Here is a 25,500-nt window from a genome sequence, read left to right on the forward strand (position 1 = left end):
AGATGATTTGAAAAACAATGCCTTTCCTAAGAATATATTTGTAAGTTTGTAAACATCTGAGTGCAGCTTGAATATATAGCGAAGGAAAAACCTTATAGACAAAGTAACAGTTTACAGAAAGTTTTGGAGTTTTATTCTCTGCTCATAGTGTGCATGAAATATATCATTCTTGCTGTGGAAATTTACAGCAGGTACACAAAACCTTATTAAGATTTGTATTGGAATAGCTTTAGATATACTTCAATGTAAAAAATATTCAAGATTCAACTCTGATCTGTCCTGTGTGTAGTTGGTTCCAAAAGGTAGTGTTTTAGTCAGTTTTTAGTCATTAACTATTTATAGACACACTATTCAGGAGCCTAAACATTTCAAAAGAAATGTAAAATATTAAGTCCATTCCATGGATATTTGCAAATATGTGGATGTTTAGAAATAATAATGGAATATTTTCACCTTGCAATCCAAGTTGTGTGGACTTACATGAGTATTTACCTTGGTCTATTAATATTTGCAACATGAACCTATCTTTCCCACATAACTCTGAATGGGCTTAGTTTATGAAGTTTTATACAAATTTGCTACAAACTAACAGCTTTAGTTATACATTCTACAGATACATATTAACCATTTGCTCTCTGCAAGGCACTATTTACTGCCTTATTTTACATACTTCTTTCTCTTTAGCCCCTCTTAAAAGATTTTTGGCCAATAAGGGAATAATATATCCCCAGTGCTTTTTTTTTTTTTTTTTTTTTTTTTTGAGACGGAGTTTCACTCTTGTAGTCCAGGTTGGAGTGCAGTGGTGCAATCTCGGCTTATTGCAACCTCCGCCTCCCAGGTTCAAATGATTCTCCTGCCTCAGCCTCCTGAGTAGCTGGGACTACAGGCATGTTCCACCACACCTAGCTAACCTTTTTTTTTTTTTTAATTTTTTTAGTAGAGACAGTGTTTCACCATGTTGGCCAGGCTGACCTCAAACTCCTGACCTCAAGTAATCCACCCACTCTGGCCTTGCAAAGTGCTGGGAGTACAGGCATGAGCCACCGCACCCGGCCTCAATGCATTTTAAAAGCATGGTATGCTGTTGCTAAAACCAATATTAAAGGGTAACCATAGTGATAAAGTATACAAGTATCAGTCATGATTTTATAGTTTAAATTCTTCCACATGCTAACCAAAATTAAAACCAATTCCCAAAGGCAATGAGTACTTACATGACGATTGCCCATTTTCCTTTTTCTGAGATGGTTTTTCCGTATTTCATTAAGAGATCAGTCCTCCTACAGGCAAAGTTTACAACAGTTTTCCCCCGGACATAATATCTCTTGTGTTTAATAAGTAACTTTTGGCACTGAATTTGAATACATTGTTGGGGATGGGTAGGGAGTGGCTCTAGCTACAGATAAACTTAGACTGCCCAGGTTTCCTTGGTACCCATGTTTTTAAAATAATATACTTCTTAATAAATAAAGTTTAGGCCTTTAAAGTTGAATAGCTTCTTCCCACCTAAAAGACTAAACCTGCCTCACTTCTGAATTGTTGAGTTATTCTTTCATATTCTGGTGTTCATTTAAAATATTATGCCTTTTAATAATGAAAGCATTAACCAAATAGAAAAATATTACTATTTTTTACTAACATTGTTATTATTATTACAGAGAATTTTTCGAAGGCTACATTGCATTACACTAGATCATTTAAAAAATTTTACTGAGTTTTGAATTTAAAAAGTAATATGTGCAGATGGTAAATTTGTTTCTAATAATACATAAAGGTCCCGTGAAAAGTCGGCCTACTGACTTCCTTTTGCCTTCCCCCAGAGGTTTTCTGTGAGTCCTTCCTGAAGTGATCCATGCATATTCAGCTATGTCCGTCGGTCTGTCTGTCTAGTTACCTACCTTTCTGTTTATCTTGATCCAACTTGTCTTTTCTTCCTCACCAAATGGGTTTGTACAATGTATTCTGTTCCATGCCTTGCATATTTCTTGTCTTTCCTTTTTTTTTCTGAGATTATTACAACATGTTTCTTTTTTTATTTGTACAAACTTATGTGGTACATAAGACATTTTGTTACATGCATATAATGAGTAGTGATCAAGTCAGGGTATTGAGAGTGTTTGCCTGAGTACAATAGATTTCTGTTGAGTACAGCCACCGTACTCTACTATCCAACATTGAATTTATTCCTTCCATCTTAGTGTGTGTTTGTACCCTTTAACCCACTTCTCCTCTTCCCCCACAACTCACCCTTTCCAGTCTCTTTTCTCCATCTATCCACTCTCTACCTTCATGTGATCAATTTTTTAGCTCCCACATATAAGGGAGAACATGTGATATTTGTTATAAGGGAGAACATGTGATATTTGTCTTTTTGTGCCTTGCTTATTTCACTTAATATAGTGTATATTTCATATACTAAAGAGATATATGACACTGGCACATTTCTTTTTCAGTGGCTATGTAGTCAACTGTTATGGATATGAACCAAACCTTACTTCGTCAGTCCACCGTTGAAGGTCATTTAGATTGTTTTTGATCTTTTGCATGAATATCTCATACACATCTTTGTTGTGCTTTCTTATCTGTAGAATAAAATCTTAGAATAGAGTTGCTGGCTAAAGACTATGTGCACTGAAAATTCTGATAGCTGTTGCCAAGTTGTCCTCCACACTGACATAAAATGCTGGACCACTCTTAAAGACCAGCTGATCCATGAGGCTTACTTTAAAAAAATGAAAATTTCACTCCCACTATATGAATATACCAGTGTGATTTTCCCTACATATTGGCTAACACTAAATATTGTCAAACTTTGTCATTTCTGCCAATTCAAAGATAAAAACATGGTGTTTTATTAAATTTACATTTCTTTCATTTGATATCCTGGAAATTGTATATCCCATTTCTTTAAAGCCATTTGTGTATTTTTTTCTGTGGTATGCTTGTTTGTGGTCTTTATTTTTCTTTTGAGTTATTAGTATTTTCATTATTTGTTTGTAAAACACTTTATTTATAATAAAATCTAGGCCTTCATGAAGTGTAACAATTATTTTTCCCCAGTTTGTTATCTTTTGTCTTTGTTTGTTTTGAGGGTATATATGTGAAGAAAGTATTAGCTCTGATGTATTCAAATATATCAGTCTTTTATTCTTTGACTTGCTTAGAAAAACCATTTCTGCATTAAGATGCTTAAATCTTCTTGCATAAGTGTTCCTCCAAGTTCTTTTAATGGCTTAATTTTTAAAGGCTTATATCTTTGATTCATCTGGAATTGATTTTGACATACATTAAGGAAGGAAGGGTGTGTTAGGCTGTTCTTTCATGGCTATAAAGAAAGAACCGGAGGCTGGGTAATTTATAAGGAAAAGTGGTTTTATTTTGGCATACGGTTCTGCAGGCTGTATAGGAAGCATGGTGCTTCCTTTCTGGAGGGCCTCAGGGAGCTTACAATTATGGAGGAAAGTGATGGAGAACCAGTATGTCTCATGGCAAGAGCAGGAGCAAGAGAGGAAGTGCAGAGGTGCCACACATTTCTCAACAACCAGATCATGTGTGAACGCAGAGCAAGAGCTCTCCTATCACCAAAGGGATGGCACCGAGCCATTAATGAGGGATCCACCCCCATGATTCAACACCTCCTGCCAAGTCCAACATCCAGTATTGAGAATTACATTTCAACAGGAGATAGGGAGGGGACAAACATCCAAACTATATCAAAGGGAGTCAGCTTAGTTTTTGTTATTCAGTCAATCCTAGACAGTTACTGGATAATGCACTTTTCCACTATTGGTCTAAGATGCCACTTTTATTTAAAGCTAATTTCTTATGTAACATAGAATTAAAATTTTGTATAGGTTTATTAAATTCTGATTTTATATATTTATTATTTTGTTCTTTAAACTATTATCTGTTGAGTGCCTTGGATGTGCTAATTGTTGGAAAGACGGACAGGATGGATATGGATTTTCCCTTCCTAGAACTTGCAGTCAAATTTCTATACAAGAAACAAACAAATAAATAATTATAAATTGTCATATGGGCTATGGAGAAGATAAGCAGGACGCTAGAATAAAGAGTAACCCGTGTGTGTGTGTGTGCACATAAGAGTATGTGTGTGTGTGCACACGTGTGTGTGTGTGTACTTTGCTTTAAATGAAGAAAGGGCTTTTCAAGGAGCTCACACTGAAGCTGTGAATTAAAAGAAGGAGTTCATCATTTAACAAGAGAAAGTGCTCCAAATCGGATGTTCTTAGCTTGTGCTAAGGCTCAAAATAGGAAAGAGCTTTGTGAATTGGAGAAAATAAAAGATGTCATTGAGACTGGAGACTATTGGGTGCCACACAGGGTGCCTGGTGTGGAAATATAGTGATGGGCAAGACAAACTCTCCTCCAGGAATTGACAGCAGAATGAGGGAGAAGAGAAGAAGATGTAGGTTAATGACCACTGCTTTGAACACTCACTATTATTTTTTCTTTAGTGTTGAATTTTTGTTTTATTATCCTCTGTCTCCTTTTGCCAGCCCAGACTTCCCAAGGCCACGTCCTCTGTGTTCCACCTCTGTGTCATTAACCACGTCCTTCAGGGACCCCTGAGTAGTGACATCTCAGAGGTCACAAGGGGCAGGGCAATTTGATGTGCAATGCTCATTGTAGAGATAAGTGCTGTTCAAGGGTGCTGAGTTACTGAGCACAGGAAATGCCTAGTTAAGGAAGAGGTACAGTTTATGGCTCCAGGTGAAAGATAGACAGCTGAGAGGCAGGAGTGTCTTTTTACTTTTCAACATCTCTACCAGTGTAGACACCTATTAATTATTTAGATTTGGCCATAGTCAGGTTTTGATTTGACATAGATGGTGCTATCCCTAGTGTCCCTCCTTTTCTCCTTCCTCAGGTGGATGGGTACTTAGGAAGGTGGCTGGGATAATTACCAGCAACAGCAGCAGTGGGGAAAGAAGGAACATTCCTGTGACCTCAGGCCATTTCTGGAAGGATGCATGCTTGGAGGCCCAGAGGGGAGAAGGAGGAAACTATCTGGGAAGGAAGTGTGAGAAGACACGATCTGGGTGAAGAGAAGGCACAAGACAGGTGGGAGGGCTTTTTGTATGGTTGTAAATATTTAGTGATCATAAATTATAACAGGTGCTGTGTAATAGGTTCCTCTAGTCAACTGGGCTACATCTACTTTTTACATCTCTTGGATTTTGGTTCTCAAAGTCATGATGTTGCCCACCGATAGGGCAGCTGGTAATGTGTGTGGGAGTATTTGAGTGGCCATAATGAGTGGTGGAGTGGGAATTGGAGCCCAGCCTAGGGATAAGAAAAATCCTGCACTGCATGGGACAGTCCCACACAGCAAAGAATTGTCCAGTCCTCAAGCCAACGGTGTCCCACTCCCCTTGAAAGGTGGGAGACATTCTGCCTCTCTCACCTTCCTTCTATGATGGGCTCTATCGGCAGACCAAGAGTTTATGAACTTTTGTGGTGCTCCCGGGTCTTAAAATTCTGTAAAATCTGAAGTTGCAATGCTACGAGCTTAATTGCAGCAACTGGAAAAGTATGAAAGATGGAGAATGTGGGCCGGGCGTGGTGGCTCACGCCTGTAATCCCGGCACTTTGGGAGGCCGAGGCGGGTGGATCACGAGGTCAGGAGATCAAGACCATCCTGGCTAACACAGTGAAACCCCGTCTCTACTAAAAATACAAAAAAAAAAAAAAAAAAAAATTAGCCGGGCGCGGTGGCGGGCGCCTGTAGTCCCAGCTACTCGTGAGGCTGAGGCAGGAGAATGGCGTGAACCCGGGAGGCGGAGCTTGCAGTGAGCCGAGATAGCGCCACTGCAGTCCGGCCTGGGCAAAAAGAGCGAGACTCCACCTCAAAAAAAAAAAAAAAAAAAGAAAGAAAAAAAGAAAGTTGGAGAATCTGTAAATGGACAAGGGCGACCAGAAGAGAAAAATCACTTGGACCAACTCCTTCATTCTATAGATTAGGAAATTCCGGTCCTGGAAAGTGACAATATCTCACCCAACATCAACCTGCTAGTTAGTAGAAAGAATGGTGGGATGAGATTCTATACTGCAGGATGTTCCGAAACTTACAATACAATGGGGTTACATCCGATAAACTCATCATAAATTGAAAATATCGTTAAGTTGGAAATGCATTGAACACACCTAATTTACTGAATGTCATCACTTAGCCTAGCCTACCTTAAACATGCTCAGAACACTTATATTAGTGTATAGATGGGCAAAATCATCTAACGCAAGGCCTATTTTATAATGAAGTGTTGAATATCTCATGTAATTTATTGAATAGTGCACTGAAAGTGAAAAACAGAATGGTTTCATGGATGTCCGTAGAAGAAGGGGGAAATGCGATATGAAGTTACAGGCACACAGGGAGAAGGCCATGTGGCAATGGAGGCAGAGATGGGCATGCTACAGCTGCAAGCCAGGGAATGCCAAGGACTGCCAGCAACCACAAGAAGCCAGGAAAAGGAGAGAAAGATTTTTCCCCTGCAGGTTTCAGAGGGAGCACAGTCCTGCCAACACTTTGATTTTGGACTTTTTTTTTTTTTTTTTGAGACAGTCTCACTGTCATCCAGGCTGGAGTGCAGTGGTACAGTCATAGCTCACTGCAGCCTTGAACCCCTGGGCTCAGGTGATCCTCCAGCCTCAGCCCTCCACCACACAAGTAGCTGGGACTACAGGCGTGCATCACCACACCTGGCTAATTTTCCGAACAATTTTTTTTTAGGGACTGGGGTCTTGCAGGAGGCGGAGCTTGCAGTGAGCCGAGATCGCACCACTGCACTCTGGCCTGGGCAACAGAGTGAGACTCTGTCTCAAGAAAAGAAAAAAAAAAAAAAAAAAAGAGAATGGGGTCTTGGCCAGGCGTGGTGGCTCACACCTGTAATCCCAGCACTTTGGGAGGCTGAGGCAGGCAGATCATTTGAGATCAGGAGTTCAAGACTGGGGTCTTGCTATGTTGCTCAGGCTGGTCCTTGATTTTCAACTGCTCTCCTCCAGAACTGTAAGACAATAGATTTCTGTTGTCTTAAGCCACCAGTTTGTGACACTTTGTTATGACAGCCCTAGGAAACTAAAACACCTTAAACAGAAAGCAAAAAGCTCATTGATTGCTGTGAGAATCACAGCAACTACATTATGCTGTGTAATTTGCATTTAATAAAATTTCTATTTAGAAATACTTTGGGGAAAATATTATATGATATTAAGACTACAAGTAATTCAGATTCTCTTATAGTCATACAATATTAATTAAAATAACAAAAGCACATAAATGTTTATTTTCTAAATGCTGAACACTTGCCTGATTTTTCTTTTTGCAGGGAGAATTCATAGTATTTTATTTATGTAAGGTAATTTAGCTAAAACCCCCAAATTACAGTTGGTTTTTGGACAGGTACTTTCTTCCACATAGAAAAAGCAAAAATGTTAGGATTTCTGTCATGTTTGTGCATAGTCTCCCCTCGCCCCATTAGTTAATAAATGTCTAAGAGCAGAAACAGGACTATTGCTTAACAAATTCCCACAGTGTCTTCATATAATGCCTACTTTATAAAAGTTATTGCTTGACTAAGATGAAAAGACTGAAATCTGCAGGAAATCATTAGAGTCGCTGAAAGTATACTCCTATATTTTTCCAGTAGTAAAAACCCTGAAAGTCACACATTTCATCTTGCATGTACAAAAACAAAAATAACATAGAACAAAATGGCACCTGAAACTCATGGGTGTGTTAGCAAATACTGATTGTACATTTCCCATGTACAAGACACTAAGCAGAGTTACAGGGAATAGCAAAAATACAAGACACAGCTCTCACCCCACCCTTTTAGATGCTACGCTCTAGTTGGGGAAATGAAACATCCGTATAAGCAAAACCACATCTTAATGTAATGTTGCATTTTGTGGCAGAAAAACCACAGCCCTGGGACAGCAAAGCCCCCTGGATTTAGGGTGGTCTCTGCTACAACTTACGTGTGTGATCACATCAGAGTCACTCACTCTGTCCAGTTCTTGGCTTTGTACTATGTAAATAGAGCAGTTGGGCTTCATCTCTACATTTACCATGAACACTTTCGGTTTAGGAAGGTAGGTTGCAAGTGACTGAAAACTTGACTCACAACAACTTAAGCAAACAATTGAATTTTTGGCTCACATAATTGGAAAACGCGCTAGCTTCAGGCATAACTGGATCCAGCTACTCAAAATATATCCTGGAGACCCACTGTCTCTCTCCATCTCTCAAGTGCTTCTTTCCCCCCTCTCAAAGAGATTCCACATTTCAAAGGCAAGATATTGGCTTGCGGATCAATGTTTTCATCCTTAAAAATTCCAAAACTAGTGAAAAGGAAATGAGAGCTTTTTTCCCCATAAGTTTGAATACAGAACCTGGTGTGATTCTCTGGCTCACGTTGGGATTCATCCTCATCTCTGAACTTGTCACCATAGCTGGGGTGGGGGCAGGTTGTGAGGACCAGATTTCATGTCCTCCTCTAGGGCTGTGTGAGAAGTCAATCCCACCCAAACCATGTGGACTGAGAGTAGGGGAAGGATTGTCACCAGAGAAAATTGGGGTGCCCTTAATAAAAGAAGGGTGAATGTAATGGTAGGCTGGCCAAAAAAGAGATGTCCACTACAGAAGAGCAAAAAAAGAAAGAAAGGAGACAAGAGAGAGAGAGTTCATGAGGATGGGAGAAGAAGGTGGAAATGGTACCCCAGAGGCTAAGACCTGACATTAGAGACACTAAAAGGTGAGTAAAGTGCCCTTCCCTTTGGAGCTTCCATGTCCAGGAACGCCTTTTGTGAATCTTCTTGGGCTGACCCGCAGGTACCCGACATTCAATATCTGCTCGCGCACTCATGCAATTACCACTTCTGACTTGCTCCACCCTGTGGACTTTGTCATTGTGAGCTTTGCTGGTTGGTGGAGGGCGGCGGGGGTTGGGGGGTGCTCCACTGTTAATGCCTCTGGGGAGATAAGCCACTGCTTAGGGCCCACACTGCAGAATTTCAGAACCCAGCACTCATTCATTAATGCACAGGTATTGGTTGCTAAGTGTGGGGTGTTACAGCACTGTGCTAGGCACCATGAGGCAGAAGACAGACAGGTAAAAAACAGAATTCTTCGTGGCCAAAAGGAATAAGAAAGGCTTCGTAGGGGCATGGACTTTACCCTGGGATGTGTGGAGTGGCAAGAATTGGAAAGGGGTGCAGGGAAGGCATCATGGAGACAGCACAGGAAATGGTGAATGCCCTGGGGGAATGATGAGGAGGCGATCAGGAGTGTGGTGTGTTTAGGGGACAAAAGGAGTCGACGAGACTTGGAAATGAGGTTGAGAAGTTAATATTGATGAGAACGCCTGGACTAGGATGGTGGCCAAGGGGGAGCTGTCAAAGGGAACCCAAGGTTTCAAGCTGAAGTGACTGGGATTTTTGTGTAGGCATCTTCAAGGACAGGAAAATCAGAGAAGGAGCTGCTCTAGGTGAGACACATGGAAGCTGAGGTGCCCAGAGAGCCCCAAAGGAAGAGTTGAGAGGGAGGTGGAGGAAGAGGGATGAGCCTTGGCTGAGAAGGTTGGGACAAGAGCTGGATCAGAGTCATCATACGGTGGATGTCAGAGCCTTGAAGGGGTGGATATGGTGGTGTGGAACATGTTGAAAGAGAATAGAAGGCTGGGAGCAGGGCCTTGGAAAGCGCATTTGGAGGTGATAAGGAGAAAGAGGCCTTCAAAGAAGTCAGAAAGTTCATCAGAGAAAGTGATGAAATAAACACAAGATGAAACAAAATCACCACCAAATACTAGCCTCGTGGGATACAAGCTGTCTCCCTCGTGTCAGCCCTGACCTCACTGTATTGTCTTTCTTGTTCCCCAGTTTACACCTGTCCACCCGGGGTGGATTCCGCAAGGGTAGTGACTATATCCTCCTCACCTTTCTCTCTCTGGAGGCTTGTATAGCACTTGTCATATGGAAATAATGGCCCTAGATGTACAATATGTCTTTGTTGAATGAGGGACTGGCAGGAACAAATTCTTTAAAAACTTTGTTTGGCTTTTGTTGCCATTGCTTTTAAAATGTGGCACATATACACCATGGAATACTATGCAGCCATAAAAAACGATGAGTTCATGTCCTTTGTAGGGACATGGATGAAGCTGGAAACCATCATTCTCAGCAAACTACCACAAGGACAAAAAACCAAACACTGCATGTTCTCACTCATAGGTGGGAATTGAACAATGAGAACACTTGGACACAGGAAGGGGAACATCACACACCGGGGCCTGTTGTGGGGTAGGGGGAGGGGGGAGGGACAGCATTAGGAGATGTAAATGACGAGTTAATGGGTGCAGCACACCAACATGGCACATGTATACATATGTAACAGACCTGCACATTGTGCACATGTACCCTAGAACTTAAAGTATAATAAAAAAAAATTTTAAAAAGAATGTAATAACAAAAATAAAAAAAGAAAAAACCTTGTCTGTTGTAGGCCAGATTTTGTTATGACAAACTCCAAGGGATATACAAGTTTCTTGGGCCGGAATTTGATTAATGCAAATATTCCATAAATAAGTGGGTAGTATGGCTGGAAAGCACATGCATTTTTCTCATCAATGCAGAGCAGGAAGACTGAAATTGTCACCCACACACCCAAAGATGAATGAGTATGTGTGAGAGTGATTCCATCACTCTTCAATTGTTTACCATTAGCATTCTTTTAAAGGAGATTTATAAGCACATTCAAATCCACTACTTCATTAATTAAACAGTAATATCTTGAGGGCCTACTATGTGTCGGGAACTCTGCTAGGCATTGGGGATTTGGTGGTGACAATGTCTGGGCCCTGGTGGAGCTTATATTCTGCAAGGGGAAATATACAGAAGTACACAAAGATGCAAACTGCACAATTACAGGCTGTGGGACATGCAACGCTGTGACAGATATAAACAGGATGATATGGTGGCAAGCAATTGGGGAGGCCAATAGCCAAGGCAGAAAAGAGAGGCCTGTTTGTGTGTGTGTGTGTGTGTGTGTGTGTGTGTGTGTGTGAATAGCCAAGGCAGAAAAGAGAGGCCTGTTTGTGTGTGTGTGCATGTGTGTGTGTGGGGAGGTGTGGGGGAAGCCAGACCTGAAGAACAAGAATGGCACAGTTATTTAAAGAACTAGGGGAATGATTTCAAGCAAGGAGAAATAGGTCCTGAGGCTGAAAGCCTTCTGTACATGTGATGAACAGAAAAGATGTCAATGTGGTCAGAGGGTGAAGGAGAGTGGAAGGAAAAAGACCAAGCCAGGCCTTATGTGTAGGCTATGGCGAGGGGGCTGGAGTTTATGTGTATAGAAAGATGAATTCATCCAGGTGTTTTAGGTAAGAGAGTGACATGATCTGAGTTCGTGTTTGAAAGGTTGCCCCAGCTATAAATAGGTGAGGATGTCAGTGGGGCAGAGCAGAAGAGAAAGGTCAAGAGGCCTTCACTGCAGACCAGGTGACAGGTGCAGGTGGCTTGGACTGCAGGTGTGAGGTTTAGAGATGGGGGCAGGTTTGGAAGTGGGACCAAAAAGACTTGCTGATGGGTTGGACATAGGGATGGAGTGGAAAGAAAAGTCAAGAACATTTCTCCCAGATTTTGGGCCCAAGCACTTGGGTGGGTGGGGCCATTAATGGAGGTGAGGAAGACTTGGTGGAGGGAAGAAATGGTGGAGCAGGGCTTTGATCGTGTTAAGTTTGAGACTTATTAGACACTCAGGTGGAGATGTCAAGCTGACAGTTTGGGATGAATGATGTGTGGATTAGAGACATATTTGGGAGTCATAACAGTGTATGGAAGTCATGAACCAGGTGGACATTACTGCTGGAAGGTGGGAGGAGAGAGGAGGGGAGGGAAGGAGATGAGAGGGAACAGGAGGGGAAGGCAGGGGATAGGAGTTGAGGAGAGGGGAGAGAAGGGGAGGGGAGAGAAGGGGAGGGGAGGGGAGAGAAGGGGAGGGGAGGGGAGAGGAGGGGAGGGGAGAGGAGGAGGGGAGGAGAGAGGAGGAGGGGAGGGGAGAGGAGGAGGGGAGGGGAGAGGAGGAGGGGAGGGGAGAGGAGGAGGGGAGAGGAGGAGGGGAGGGGAGAGGAGGGGAGGGGAGGGGAGAGGAGGAGGGGAGGGGAGAGGAGGAGGGGAGGGGAGAGGAGGAGGGGAGGGGAGAGGAGGAGGGGAGGGGAGAGGAGGAGGGGAGGGGAGAGGAGGAGGGGAGGGGAGAGGAGGGGAGGGGAGGGGAGAGGAGGGGAAGGAGAGGGAAAGGGGCCCTGGAGTGAGCCTCAGGTGTGTCACACTTACTTGTTGCATAGAGGATGTGAAGAAGGCAGCAAAGGAGGCAGAGAAGGAGTGGTGAGTAGGAGCAGAGGAAAATGAGAAGAATGTGGTTTCTAGAAAGCAAGATGAGAGCTGTTCAAGAAGGAAAGTAGTTAGCTCTCTTGAATACTCCCAACAGTAATAGGAAGAGAGCAAAGTGTCCAAAATATATTTTATTTTAAAAAATTAACCTCACAGGTTTTCAGGAACATATGTATTACATGAACAGAAGCAATCTTTTCTCAGATAATTTTATTTATAATTAATTAATATAAGTACCGATTTAATTAACTTTAATTAAATGTGTGCAAAGGGCTGGGCGCGGTGGCTCATGCCTGTAATCCCAGCACTTTGGGAGGTGGAGGTGGGCGGATCATCTGAAGTCAGGAATTCAAGACCAGCCTGTCCAACATGGCGAAACCCCATCTCTACTAAAAATACAAAAATTAGCCGGACGTGGTGGCTGGTGCTTGCCTGTAATCCCAGTTACTCGGGAGGCTGAGGCACGAGAATCGCTTGAACCCTGGAGGTGGAGGTAGCAGTGAGCCGAGATCGCACCACAGCACTCCAGCCTGGGTGACAGAGAGACTCCGTCTCAACAGAAAAAAAAAATGTGTGCAAAGACATTCAATGAGAATCAGAGTTGGCTTGACTGGGATGAGGGAAAGCAGATGGCTGTCACTCAAGGACCTCTAGGCCTCCCTGGCCACCTTACCGCAGGACTTTGCTTCTCTGTAATTAGCTGGATGACTGTGAGCAAGCCCCTTCCTTTTTACAGGCTTCCATTTTTATAACTCTAAAGCGGGGGAGTAGACCATCCAGCTTGTAAATTCCCTTCCATCTTAAGGCTGCACTGATTCTATGATCCCAGCTAGAAGCATTTATCCAGTCTTTTCTTGTTGAAATTTATTAACATTAATTTTTTTTTTAAACTTGGTTTTGGTTCCAAAAATTTGCTTAAGATTAGTGTTGCCTGCCTTAATGTGCAAAAAAAAAAAAAAAAAAAAAAAGAAAAAAAAGAAAAAGAAAAAAAAAAGAAAAGAAAAAGAAAACAATTTCATTTCTGACTTTTCATGATTCCAGGAAAAGCAGTGTCAGTAGCAAGACACAAGATCCCTATTTTCAGACTGCTATTATTTCTATGGCATCTTAAAGCCTGTTCCATGTTATAAATTAAGTTTTACTTTATGAGGGTACATTGTGACCAAGACGCCTAAGATAAGACTTCCTCGTCTTTTGAACTTCCCCATATTTTGGCTCTATGGCACTGGCCAACTCCAAGATCTGAACTTTCTATCAAGAAGGTACATGTTGAAAGTGATTTGTCACCAGGCCATGTGGGCCACACTCAGGAGTCGGACCAAACTTTGATGATCTACACATGGCAAAGGTAGAGACCGGGAAATGCAGTTCCAGAAAAATCTTTTTTTTCAGTCTGTTTCAGCCCTCATGAATACTTCCAAACTATCTTTTAAATAGATAGTAAAAACTGTAGAAAATTGTATTAATAGCTTAAGTCATGTGTAGTCATAAGAGATAAATGATTAACAGCACAGGAAGCTAATGAACGACCAGCTGACTAATACGCCCTGGGGAAATGTAGTTGCTGAAGGCCTAAGCGATAAATGTCGCCATCACTTTTTAACAGATAACTAAGACTTCCTAACCTTTCCTGGTAGTCAAGACTATTTTAGGGATGAAATTCTTAAAGTAACAAGCATTACTAGAAAATGGAATTATTAGGTTGGTGGAAAAGTAATTGTGATTTTTGTCTATGAAAATAATGGCAAAAACTGCAATTACTTTGACACAAACCAAATAATTTAGATCCAGTGACTTATTTTCTTATCCTGAATTTATTTTTTGAAATTCTCCTTTTTGTTAATTCCAGTGATAGGCTTGTCAGCCCCCTGAGAAGAGCAAGTTAAAGATTTTCCGTCTCACCTTTGAGGTATGTGTTAAGCAGATAGAAAACACGTGGCCTCTTAAACCATCAGTGAGTGACGAAACCTAACTGGGTGCCATGTCCCAGTAGGTGTTGAGTAGACAGCCGAGAAAACAAACGCACACACAAAGAGGAATCATGTGCTCGGTGGATGTGAAAAATGAACAGGGATAAAAATTGAAAAGGCATGGTGTCTACACCTAAGTAAAAAAAAAAAAAAAAAAATTGAAAAGTACCATTTTCCTCCTAGCAAATATAAAAATCCCCATATAAATGAGGACTCCTTTACTTTTTCTTTTTTTTGAGCGGGGGCGATGGACAGTGGCATGAAGTCTTGCTCTTTTGCCTAGGTGGAGTACAGTGGCGTGATCTTGGCTCACAGCAACCTCTGCCTCCCAGGTTCAAGTGATTCTCCTGCCTCAGCCTCCCAAGTAGCTGGGATTACAGGCATGCACCCCCACACCCAGCTAATTTTTGTACTTTTGTAGAGACAGAGTTTCATCATGTTAGCCAAGCTGGTCTCAAACTCCTGACCTCAAGTGATCCACCCACCTCTGCCTACCAAAGTGCTGCAATTACAGGCATGAGCCACCGTGCCTGGCCTCCTTTTCTTTTTTTTTAAAGTTTTTTTTTTTTCTCATTGTATATATTAAGGTACCCAACATTATGTTTTGAATTACATATACTGGCAAAATGATTACCACAGTGATGATCATCTCATCTCACACAGTTACCTTCGTGTGTGTATGTGTTGTGGGGGGGAGGTTAAGAGCACCTAAAATCTACTTTCTTAGCAAATTTCGAGTATGCAATATAATATTATTAACTGTGGCCTTTCTGTTGTACATTAGATCTCCAGACTTATTCATCCTACATATCTGCAACTTTGTACAATTTGACCTATGTCTCCCCATTCCCTTCACCTCTGGTAACCACGCTTTACTCTCTGTTTCTATGTATTTGGCTTTTAAAAAGATACTACACATAAGTGAGATCATGAAGTATTTTTCTCTCTCTGTCTGGCTTATTTCACTTTGTAATATCTGAGCTCCCATGTTCATTGCAGCATTATTCCAACTGCCAGGGTATGGAAACAACTGAAGCATCCATTGATGGATGGGTGGATAAAGACATTGTGGCATACATATACGTATATAAAAAAATAGGGCATTATTTAGCCTTAAAAAAGAAGGAGATTCTGCTATTTGTGACAGTGCAGATAAACCTTGGGGATTCCTTTTCTACATAAATACATTCATGATATTAATTTATTGTTGGTTCAGTGTCATTAGAGGAATAGGAAGCCCTATTAAGGCAAGGTTTGTTTAAAACTAATTAGTACAATAAAGACCATTAAGTTGAAAGGAACATTTTTATTTGGTTGAAAAGATATGCAAAAGCCTTCTTGTACAAAATTCAACTGCATTGTGTAGGCATGTGAACATTGCTCAACACCAACAATATTAAAACCCCAGAGGCCTAGTTATAGATATCATATACACTGCTGGATTTTCAATTTGGTGAAATTGTGTCTAGGGCAACCACCCAAGGTGAGGGTGTCCTGTGGTCCATAGTCAAGCTGCCTGAGGGTGGTTGGAATAGAGGTGAAGGCCAGAAGTCAGAACATCTTGGGTTGGCAAGGTTCCCTATAGCTGTACTATTGAGTTGAAAGAAGGTTTTGGTATTTCAAGGTTATTATAACCCTCCTCTGCATTTCATTCCAGTTGATAACCTCTAGATGTTCTATAAATATCTGTTTAAACCAAACTCACCTACTTACCTGCCTACTATGTTCTGGGCACTATGCAGATTCTAACAATGTAAGTGATAAAGTCATTATTGGTACCATTGATTGTATCATTGGTGAAAAAGACATAGAAGCATCATTTCCTACAATGTGGAAGGTGCTATGGTGTAGGCAAACCTGCTGTTAGGACTGTGTGCACCAGGGCACTTATTCTGGTATGGGGGAGTTACCATACCATAGTTCAAATTTTGGCCAATGGGAGGTTGAAAACAAGAAGGATCCAATAAATCAATACCTCACTCCTCCTTCTTTTAAGTAGCTCTTCTGAGGTGCAGGGATTTCATATTACCTCTGAGATGTATCACACAGGACTGAGCAGCTGACTTTTCTGGAGAGGCTGTGCCTACTCGGTAATATAATATTTGCTTGAGCTGCATTTGCTGTTGGTCCTTTCCTGTCTCATATTGTTTACTCTCAATTTTGCTGTCCTGGGATTGTACCCCCTGTTAATGTGTTTGCATATACTTTATCTTTTTTTCTAGAGAATTGGAGGTAAGATACTCTTTTTTAAATGTTTGGAATATTATCCCTGGGTGCTATGGGGTACATAACCTAAGGTGAATGAGTTGAGGAGGGTTGGGGAGGGAGATGAAATCAGGAAAGGCTTCCAGAAGGAGGTGACCCTGGAATAGGGTTTATAAGGAAGAGTAAGACACAGTTGTGCAAAGTGGGGTTGATAAGAGAAGATGAAACAACATGAGCAAAAATACAGGGACATGGAGCTATGGGAATAAGATTTCTAATTGGAAAGCTAGTAGAAGAGGTGATGTCTTGAAGTCTTACTTACATTACTGCTGGGGCAGAGAAAAGTCTGCTTTAACCTCTCTCTGCATTAAGCCTTCCACTAAGGAGGAGATAAGAAGTGAGAAGATTTAGGAATACCCTGGAGTTTGTACCCCAGTGGACTGAGCATGGAACCTGGCTCACAGGCATAAACCCCTTAATGTTGGCTCATACGATGGGGACTTTTTGTTTGGTTTAATTTGTTGCCCATCACTTTTATGTAAAAATGAGAAACTTTATTTGTCTTGAAAAATCAGATCCTCTATATAAAATCAAATGATAAGGGCTGAGCAGCACATGCCCACTTGGATGAAGCATGAGTGCTCAATTCCATGAAGTCCCCACCACTCCCTGATCTGGCTCCTGTTACTTATTCACATACATGAACTGCCTGGCCTCTCGAGCATCAGAGTTTGCAATTCTGGGGATTCACTCAATATTGGGTACTTTTGAAGAGCTATAGGAAACATGTCTACATATCCCAAAGATATACAATACAAAGATGAGGGTGGTAATAACCACTGTATTCAGTTTACTTGGCCAATAAGATAATTTGTTCTCTACAATGAAAACTATAAAACAGTGATGAAAGAAATTGAAGAGGACACTAATAAATGGAAAGATATCCTGTGTTCATGAATTAATGTTAATTAATTATGTTAATATGTTAAAATGTCTATACTACCCAAAGTGACCTACAGATTCAATGCAAATCCTATCAAACTACCAAATGACATTTTTCACAGAAATAGAAAAAACAATCCTGAAATTCATAAGGAACCACAAAAGATCCTGAATAGCCAAAGCAATCTTGAACAAAAAGAATAAAGTAGGGAAGCCTCATACCATCTGACTTTAAAATATACTACAAAGCGATAGTAACCAAAATAGCATGGCCCTGGTATCACAGGATCTGTAGGGTGTCACTTTTCCACCTGGAAACCTCTGTGGCTGGTGGAAACTTTGCCTGGTTTTGCTTGGGCTCACTGGGCTCATTTCACCCACTCGGCCTGGCAGGCTGCACTCAGGAGTGCTACTGGACCAGATCCCATGCTTGCCAAGGGTGTGCCAGGTGTGGAGTGCTGAGGGGTGTGTGAGTGAGTGCAGGGTCTGGCCACTGCGTACAGCCAGGTGTGCTGGCTGCAGCGGGGCAGGCAGCTCCAGGTGCTGGCACAAGCACTGGCTTTGTGCTAGGCTGTGGCTGGACCAGGTGTACAGCAAAAGGGTTCCACTGTGGGCACCAGGAAATGTGGTGGTGCCCGGAAGGGAAGTTTGGAGATGTTAGGAACTGCAGAGCCCCAGGAGGGTTTCACAGCCCTGGCTTGGAAGCCTCTAGGTCTGGGCTCCCCAAAGGGCTGCAGCTCTTCTCTCCTTCTTGTTGCCTGCAACTTGGCAAGCCAGCGGCCTGTTTCAGCCCTGTTTGTGTTACAGCTCTTTCAGTCCCACCATTTGGTGGGTCCCGAATTGTTGTCCCATGTCCAGGAAGAATGAGGTATGCAAACAAGTGGAGGGTAAGCAAGGCAGAGAGGAGCTTTGTTGAGTGACAGAACAGCTCTCAGGAGACCCAATGTTGGTAGCTCCTTTCTGCAGGCAAGTTGTCCTCATGAATGTCCAGCTCTCAGTGGAGAGGAGACCTGCAGTGGGTAGCTCCTTTCTGCAGGCAGGTTGTCCCAATGTCTATGTGAGTCTGACTGGGTCTGGGGTTTTTATGGGCTCAGAAGGGAGGAAGTGCATGCTTATTGGATCATGGGTGGCCATGGGCAGGCCTGGAAAAAGCACCATAAGTTCTCACTCCGGGCCATGGACTCCACCTGGAACTGACGGCCTGGCACCTAGGCTACATGCTGGCCCTGGATTGAAAGTGGAGCTTCATCAGGGACTCACTCCTTTCCACCTAGGAGCCTGTCTGCCTCCTGCTGCCATCGACAGGTTGTCCATGGCACCCAGGCTGTTCATGCAGAGGGGCACCTGTAGCCCCATGCCAAACTGCCCTCAGCCCCCCTCAGTCTCTGTCCTGTGCTCATCAGTGTCCAAAGTCCAGAGGGGGCTGAGGCAGCAAGAGGCTAGCGTGTCTGCACCACCCTGAGTGCATGCACAGCTGGCCAGATTGTGACGGTGCCCAGGCTGGGCCACAACTTTGCTCTGAAATCCGAGCGGGTGCAGGAAGCCACAAGAGGCCAGGGAAAGGGAGCAGGCACTTCTAAGCCTGTGGGGGAAGTGGGGCTTAGCAGGCCCCTAAGAGAGCAGGGATACCCAGGTCCGAAGCTGCAGCTGAACGGCTGCAGCTGTGACAGGGAGCATGGGATTTCCATCACTTTAACTCAGTAGGGGGTGGGCTCCTGCCTGTTTTGCCCCTACTGGCTCCACAGAGCTCTGTGCACAGCCTCTGCCATGCCTTCCCTGCTGCAGCTGGCATCCTCACAGCTGCTGCTCCAGACAGGCCACTGCCACCATCACTGGCATAAAAACAGTCACATGGACCAATAGGACAGAATAGATAACCCAGAAGTAAATTCACACAAGAGAGATTGGCTAAAGGGTACAAAAATACAGTCAGATAATGGGAATAAGTTCACATTAGGGTGATAATAGTTAACAGTAATTCATTGTATACTTCAAAATAGCTGGAAGAGAAGATTTGAAATGTTTCCAACACAAAGAAGTGATAAATGTTTGAGGCAATGGATATCCCTTATTATCCTGATTTAATCATGACACAATAAATGTATGTATCAAAACATCACATGTACCTTATAAAGAGGTTCAATTATTATCAACAAAAATTTAAAATTAAAATTAAACAGAAATAAATCCCCATTTTTATAGCCAACACACACATTGCCAAGCGCACACATGGGGAAAGGACTGTCTCTTTAATAAACAGTGCTGGGAAAACTGAATAGCCATATTCAGGAGAATGAAACTAGATTACTATCTCTCACTGCTGAAAAAATCAACTTCAGATGGATTAAAGACCTAAATGTAAGACCAGAAACTAATAAAGTACTAGAAGAAAACACAGGGAAAATGCTTTATGACATCAATCTGGGCAAGAGTTTTTTGGATAAGACCTCAAAAGCACAGGGAACAAAAGCAAAAATAGATGTAGGAGATTACATCAAGCTAAGAAGCTTCTGCCCAGCAAAGGAAATAATCAACACAGTGAAGAGACAACCTACAGAATGGTTAATATCTAGAATACATAACAAGCTCAACTCAATAGCAAAACAAAAACAAAAACAAAAACAATCAGATTTAAAAATGGGCAAAAGATCTGAATAGACATATCTCAAAGGAAGATATGCAAATGGCCAACAGGTATATGAAAAATTGCTCAACATAATTCATCATCAGGGAAATGCAAGTCAAAATCACAATGAGATATAACCTCACCCCGGACAGAATAGCTATTACCAAATAGACAAAACAATAAATGCTGGCAAAGATGTGGAGAAAGGAGAAGTCTTATACACTATTGGTGGGAATGTCAATTAGTACAGTTACTATGGAAAACAGCATGGAGGTTCATCAAAAAGTTAAAAATAGAACTACCATATAACCCAACAATCCCACTAGTAGATACATATCCAAAGGAAATAAAACCAGTATGACAAAGAGATAACTGCACTCCCATGCATATTACAGCACTATTCATAATAGCCAAGATATAAAATCAACCTAAGTGTCCATCAGTGGATGTATTAGTCTGTTCTCATGCCACTGATAAAGACATACCCAGGACTGGGTAATTTATAAAGAAAAAGAGGTTTAATGGACTCACAGTTCCATGTGGCTGGGGAGGCCTCACAATCATGGCAGAAGGTGAAAGGCACATCTTACATGGTGGCAGGCAAGAGACAGCTTGTGCAGGGGAACTCCTCTTTATAAAACCATCTGATCTCGTGAGACTTATTCAGTATCACAGGAACAGCATCGGAAAGACCTGCCTTCGTGATTGAATGACCTCCTACCAGGTCTCTCCCACAACACATGGGAATTATAGGAGCTACAATTTGAGATTTGGGTGGGGACACAGCCAAACCATATCAATTGACAAATAAATTTTAAAAATATACACAATGGAACCCTATTCAGCTATAGAAAAGAATGAGATCCTGTCATTTTCAATAACATGAATGGACCTAGAGGACCTTATGTTAAGTGAAATAAGCCATGAACAGAAGGACAAATACTGGATGACCTCAGTCATATCCACATATGAATCTAAAGAAGTTCATCCTGTAGAAGTAAAGAGTAGAACAGTGGTTATCTGAGGCTGGAGAGGGGAGAGGGAGATGGGAGAGGTTGGTCCACCTAGATAGGAGGAATAAGTTCTGGTGTTCTATTGCACAGTAGGCTGATTATAGCAAACAATGATGCATATTTCAAAATAGCTAGAAGAGGATTTTGAATATTCTCATCACAAAGAAATGACAAATGTTTGAGGTGATGGATGTGCTAATTACCCTGATTTGATCATTACACAATGTATACATGTATTGAAACATCACATTGTACCCTATAAATATGTACAATTATTATGTGTTAATTGAAAAAATTTTTTTGAAGAGCCAACTTTTTTTTTCAGACTCAACTTTGTCGAGGTTTGACCCAGCATAAAGGAGCTAGAAATGCAGTATGCTAAAAAGGCACTGGCCTGGGTTCTAATCCTGACCTAGCCATGGCTGTGTTGTGCAGAACACAACTTTTGTGAGTCTCAGTTTCCTCATCTATAAAGTAAGAGTGTATCTGCCAGGGTTTTATTTGCAAACAATAGGAGCTGACACTGGCTGAATTAAGGATTTTTGAAAAAAGATTTACTAAACAATATAGGATCTCTCAACAAACATCTGAGAAGGCTATAGAACCAGGTCTGGAACTTCAGAGTCAGGAACAACACCAAAAACCATACACCAAAATTGGACAAGTGAGAAAATCACTGCCACCTCAGCTGCCCAGGGCTGGATGTCCCTGCAGCCCCAGGAGCTCATCTTATTGGGACTGAGAAGATTCACACAGTCCCTGCTTCCTTTCAGCACCAGCTTCGGATTCAGACTCAAGCATGAGCATATCTGATCAATGCAGCTGAGGTCACATGCTCAGGTGTTAGGTGCAAAGGTAGCTGGGAGTGAGAATATTTGGCATTTATAGGGAGGTGGGCTCAGCCAAATGAATGGCAAAAATCCCATAGAAAGGGGTTGGATATCTAAGTTCCTCTCTAAATCTGAGGCTGTGCATACCACTGATTTTCAGTAATTGCTGATGGAGCACGTGAGATGATTTTAGTTGGAACATACAAAAACCTTTACTTTGATAGCACTGCATTATTTCATGTATTTTAGGAAAATACAATTAAGATATCAAACCTGTGAATGACACAAAAGATTTGTACAAAGTGTGACAATTTAAAGAAGAGTCTTAAGTAAATGATAGTTTAGATGATACTCAAAAAATTGTATTATTCTTCAAATGACTGAGATTTTGGAAACTGGTCTAGGTAAATGCACATCTCTAAATTCCTTTTTGTGCCAAGTAATAGTAATAATATTGATGATAACAGTGATAACAAAAGTTTATACTTTTTAGTGTTGTGGGCCAGACTCTCTTCTAAGCACCTTACATGACTTGTGGTTTTTTTTTTTTTTTTTAACAGCTCACCAACCTTATGAGATAGTTACTATTACTGTCCCCATTTTACAGATAAGGAACCTGAGGCACAAAACAATTAACCAGAAGTCGCTCAGTACACAGTCAAATGGGGAGGTGAATTCAGGCCACTACCTTCTACCTGACAACGATATGAATAGATTGGACATGGCTTCCTGTAAAATTATTGTACCTAATATCTTCAGCACTAATTGAGATTAGGGGTCAGAAGCATAAAGTGAAGGCTTTTACAGTACATTTTCATGCCAAGTGGTTTGTCATCTAGAGCAGGGTTCTCATCCTTCACTCTATTGACACTTTGGGCCAGATACTCTTGATTGTGGGGGACTGTTCTATACACTGTAGCACAGCATCCCTGGCCCCTATCCATTAGATGCTAGTAGCACCTTCTCCAGTTGTAACAACCAAAAATGTCTCTGGACATAGCCAAATGTCCCCTGGGGACAAAACTGCCCCCAGTTGAGAACTACTGGTTTAGGGAGTCTGAAGTGTCTTAGTGAAGAGTCCATTAACAATCATCAGCATGATGCAATGGTGTGACCAATTTGCTCTGGTATCTTACCTTGTGTATTCTCTCACAGTACCATGTCATTATCTGTTAATAGCAGGTGTGCTTAGCTTCTCATATCAGCAATAAATATATGGTACCAGCTTGTACCAGCTATTGGTTTTCCATGCAATGTGTGGTGAATCTTTAACTTTATGGCTTACTTATCAATGGAACAATAAGCTTCCGATTTCCCTTGAATCCAGTGGCCACACACAGAGCAAGAAACTCTAAAGGTCCTCAATCTCTTTAAATATTTAAGCCAGCCCACATTTCTTTCCCTGACTTGGTGTTTAGTCACATTTGGAATTTTTTTTTGTTCTATGTAAACATAGGACAGATTATAAACTCAGTACACTCTCCATATTTAAATATGTTCATCAGGATTTTAAAGACAAAAATTAAAACAATGATCATGATATAATAATATATCATAAAACACTGAAGAGCTAAAAAAAAAAGGATAAATTATCACGTAGGTGGGGCTTTCTGGTCATTGACACGAGTCTAGCAAGAATGTCGCTTTATTCTTTTTATTTTAGTGTACCTTTTTCTTCCCTTACATTGCCCATATAGTCTCTGGAAGCCAAAACACCTTTTCCTCCAGTCCCTTCAGATCTATCCCGTGTTAAAACCCAGCATAAAAGCCACCTCTTTCATAATTGCTTCTAGAAGCCTTAATGAGAAGCTTCCTTTCCTTCTACTAGCATCTTGTACCAATCATTACTTTCTACTTTATATTCCACTGGGTTATATACCTGGATTCTCAAGCCTACTAGACTGTAAATTATTTAAGGGTAAAGATCAGGCCTTGTTCATCTCTGTGTCCCCAAATGCTTAATGTAGCACCTTGCACATAGAAATAGTTCAGTCCTGAAATAAGGTATCCTTTTGTTAAATTAATCCTTCTCAGATTAATTTCAGATTTCTAGAATCACAAAATCAATATTTGGCAGCAAGGCATAATCAGTTACAAACACTATTTTGTTGTTGGACTCTGAGAATCAGGGTTATGGGGGGATCTCAGCGTCAACCTCTCCATCCTCTTCCCTTATTTACAGAGTAAGAGATTTTCCCCTGGGATTTTTCTTTAGCCCTAAATATTTAACTGCTTTCTGTCTCTTTCACACTTGAGAATTAATCACAATCTTTGGTATTCACTTCAGTGGTGGAGTCCATGAAGCAATCTTTAGCCCTATACTCTTTGTAGCCTGGGTCAGAATTATCTGCCTAAAATAATCCCACCAAAACTTTGATTCTTTAAAAGATTCACAGTTCCCATCAGAGATAGGCTCTTCAGTAAGTCATAGTTTTGGTCCTCTTGGTTATTTCTCTTTCTGAGTGATCCGTGAAAGCCTGCTTTCCTTCACCTCATGACAGGCTCTGCTGTGTGACAGCCAGGGATGCTAATGTGTGGATACTGATGCTATCTTAGCAGGCAGATAGCGAGGGATTATCACTCCAGTTCAGTCTTGCTCCTTATCTCCCATGTGCGGAAAATAGGTCTTGCTTCAGACTAAAGCTGGTAGTTGTTTTGGGTTGAAAATGTTCATACGTGACTAATCATATACACAAAGAAAATGCGGCTGCTTTATTTCCTGAAGTGGACCTAATCATTCTTATACTGTCATTCCACTGGCTAGTGGTGGGAGTCGGGGAAGCTTAAATCTGTCAATTGAAAGGCTCTTATTTGGCCTCTTTCTGTTTAAATATAGTCATCTCACTGGGACTATGGTTTCTACTGGAGATGCTCTCTCTTGAAGATTTCAACTTCCTCCCCTGTTTCCCCCCAAGATATGCCAATGGGAGCTAAAAGAATTCAGAAAACCCTTTCTCAACAAAGCCTGGCTTTTAAGCCTACTGTCTTGCTCAGACTCAAAAATCCTAGTTTCTATTTCAAAAGCTGAACTTTGACTTTGTCTTGGGCTTTCTTTGTAATAATCCTTATTTTCTCAAAGGCAAATAGATGTCTCTGGCTTCTTGATTAATCTTTTTCTGACTTTTGTTTTCCTGGGCCTACTTTTACCAGGTACACAGTTCAGCTAGCTTTCTATATCCCTAAAAAAAAGAAAAGAGAAATAAAATATTATCCATTAAGGTTATATCATTTCTAAAAACATGTGGTAATTAATGACTTTATTAAATCTAAAAGAAAGAGAAGTCAACATTTCTGTTCTTCAGAGAGAAGAAATGCTTACGTAGACCTGGCCAAGAAATAGCCAATTTATGTTTTTCCAGGATTCGTTGTAGTTGTAGCCAAGAAAGTGTCCTATCTCTCACTCACATCTTGTTTATAGAGGTCATGAAACCATCCTACTATACTTGAACTTAATCCCTAATCACAGTTTACACTAGTAGACAAATTTGTATTTCTTGTTAGACAGT

General features: G+C 41.4%; 2 protein-coding genes across 29 annotated transcripts in view; one reads left to right on the forward strand and one right to left on the reverse strand.

Annotated features, from left to right (window-relative positions):
• ANXA13 (annexin A13) overlaps nt 1-1,536 on the reverse strand; it is a 56,978-nt gene extending 55,442 nt beyond the window's left edge. For both annotated transcript variants that reach the window (XM_055116935.3, XM_055116934.3), the window contains exon 1: nt 1,215-1,536. In XM_055116935.3, the coding sequence (XP_054972910.2) occupies nt 1,215-1,229 (15 nt within the window). In that variant the 5' untranslated portion in view covers nt 1,230-1,536. The remainder of the gene's footprint in view (nt 1-1,214) is intronic.
• Nucleotides 1-25,500, forward strand: part of FAM91A1 (family with sequence similarity 91 member A1) — a 203,298-nt gene that overhangs the window by 123,860 nt on the left and 53,938 nt on the right. For 8 of the 27 annotated variants that reach the window (XM_055116912.2, XM_055116907.2, XM_055116910.2 and 5 more), the window contains one exon: nt 14,258-14,317. The exons of 13 other annotated variants lie outside the window; for them this stretch is intronic. The gene's annotated coding sequence lies outside the window, so the exon portion shown is untranslated. Of the gene's footprint in view, nt 1-4,891; nt 5,086-14,257; nt 14,318-25,500 lie in introns of all 27 variants that reach the window. 6 more of the 27 variants (XM_055116909.2, XM_055116908.2, XM_055116918.2 and 3 more) reach the window with 2 other exon arrangements.

The sequence above is a fragment of the Pan paniscus genome, chromosome 7 (assembly GCF_029289425.2).
Source record: "Pan paniscus chromosome 7, NHGRI_mPanPan1-v2.0_pri, whole genome shotgun sequence".
NCBI lineage: Eukaryota > Metazoa > Chordata > Mammalia > Primates > Hominidae > Pan > Pan paniscus.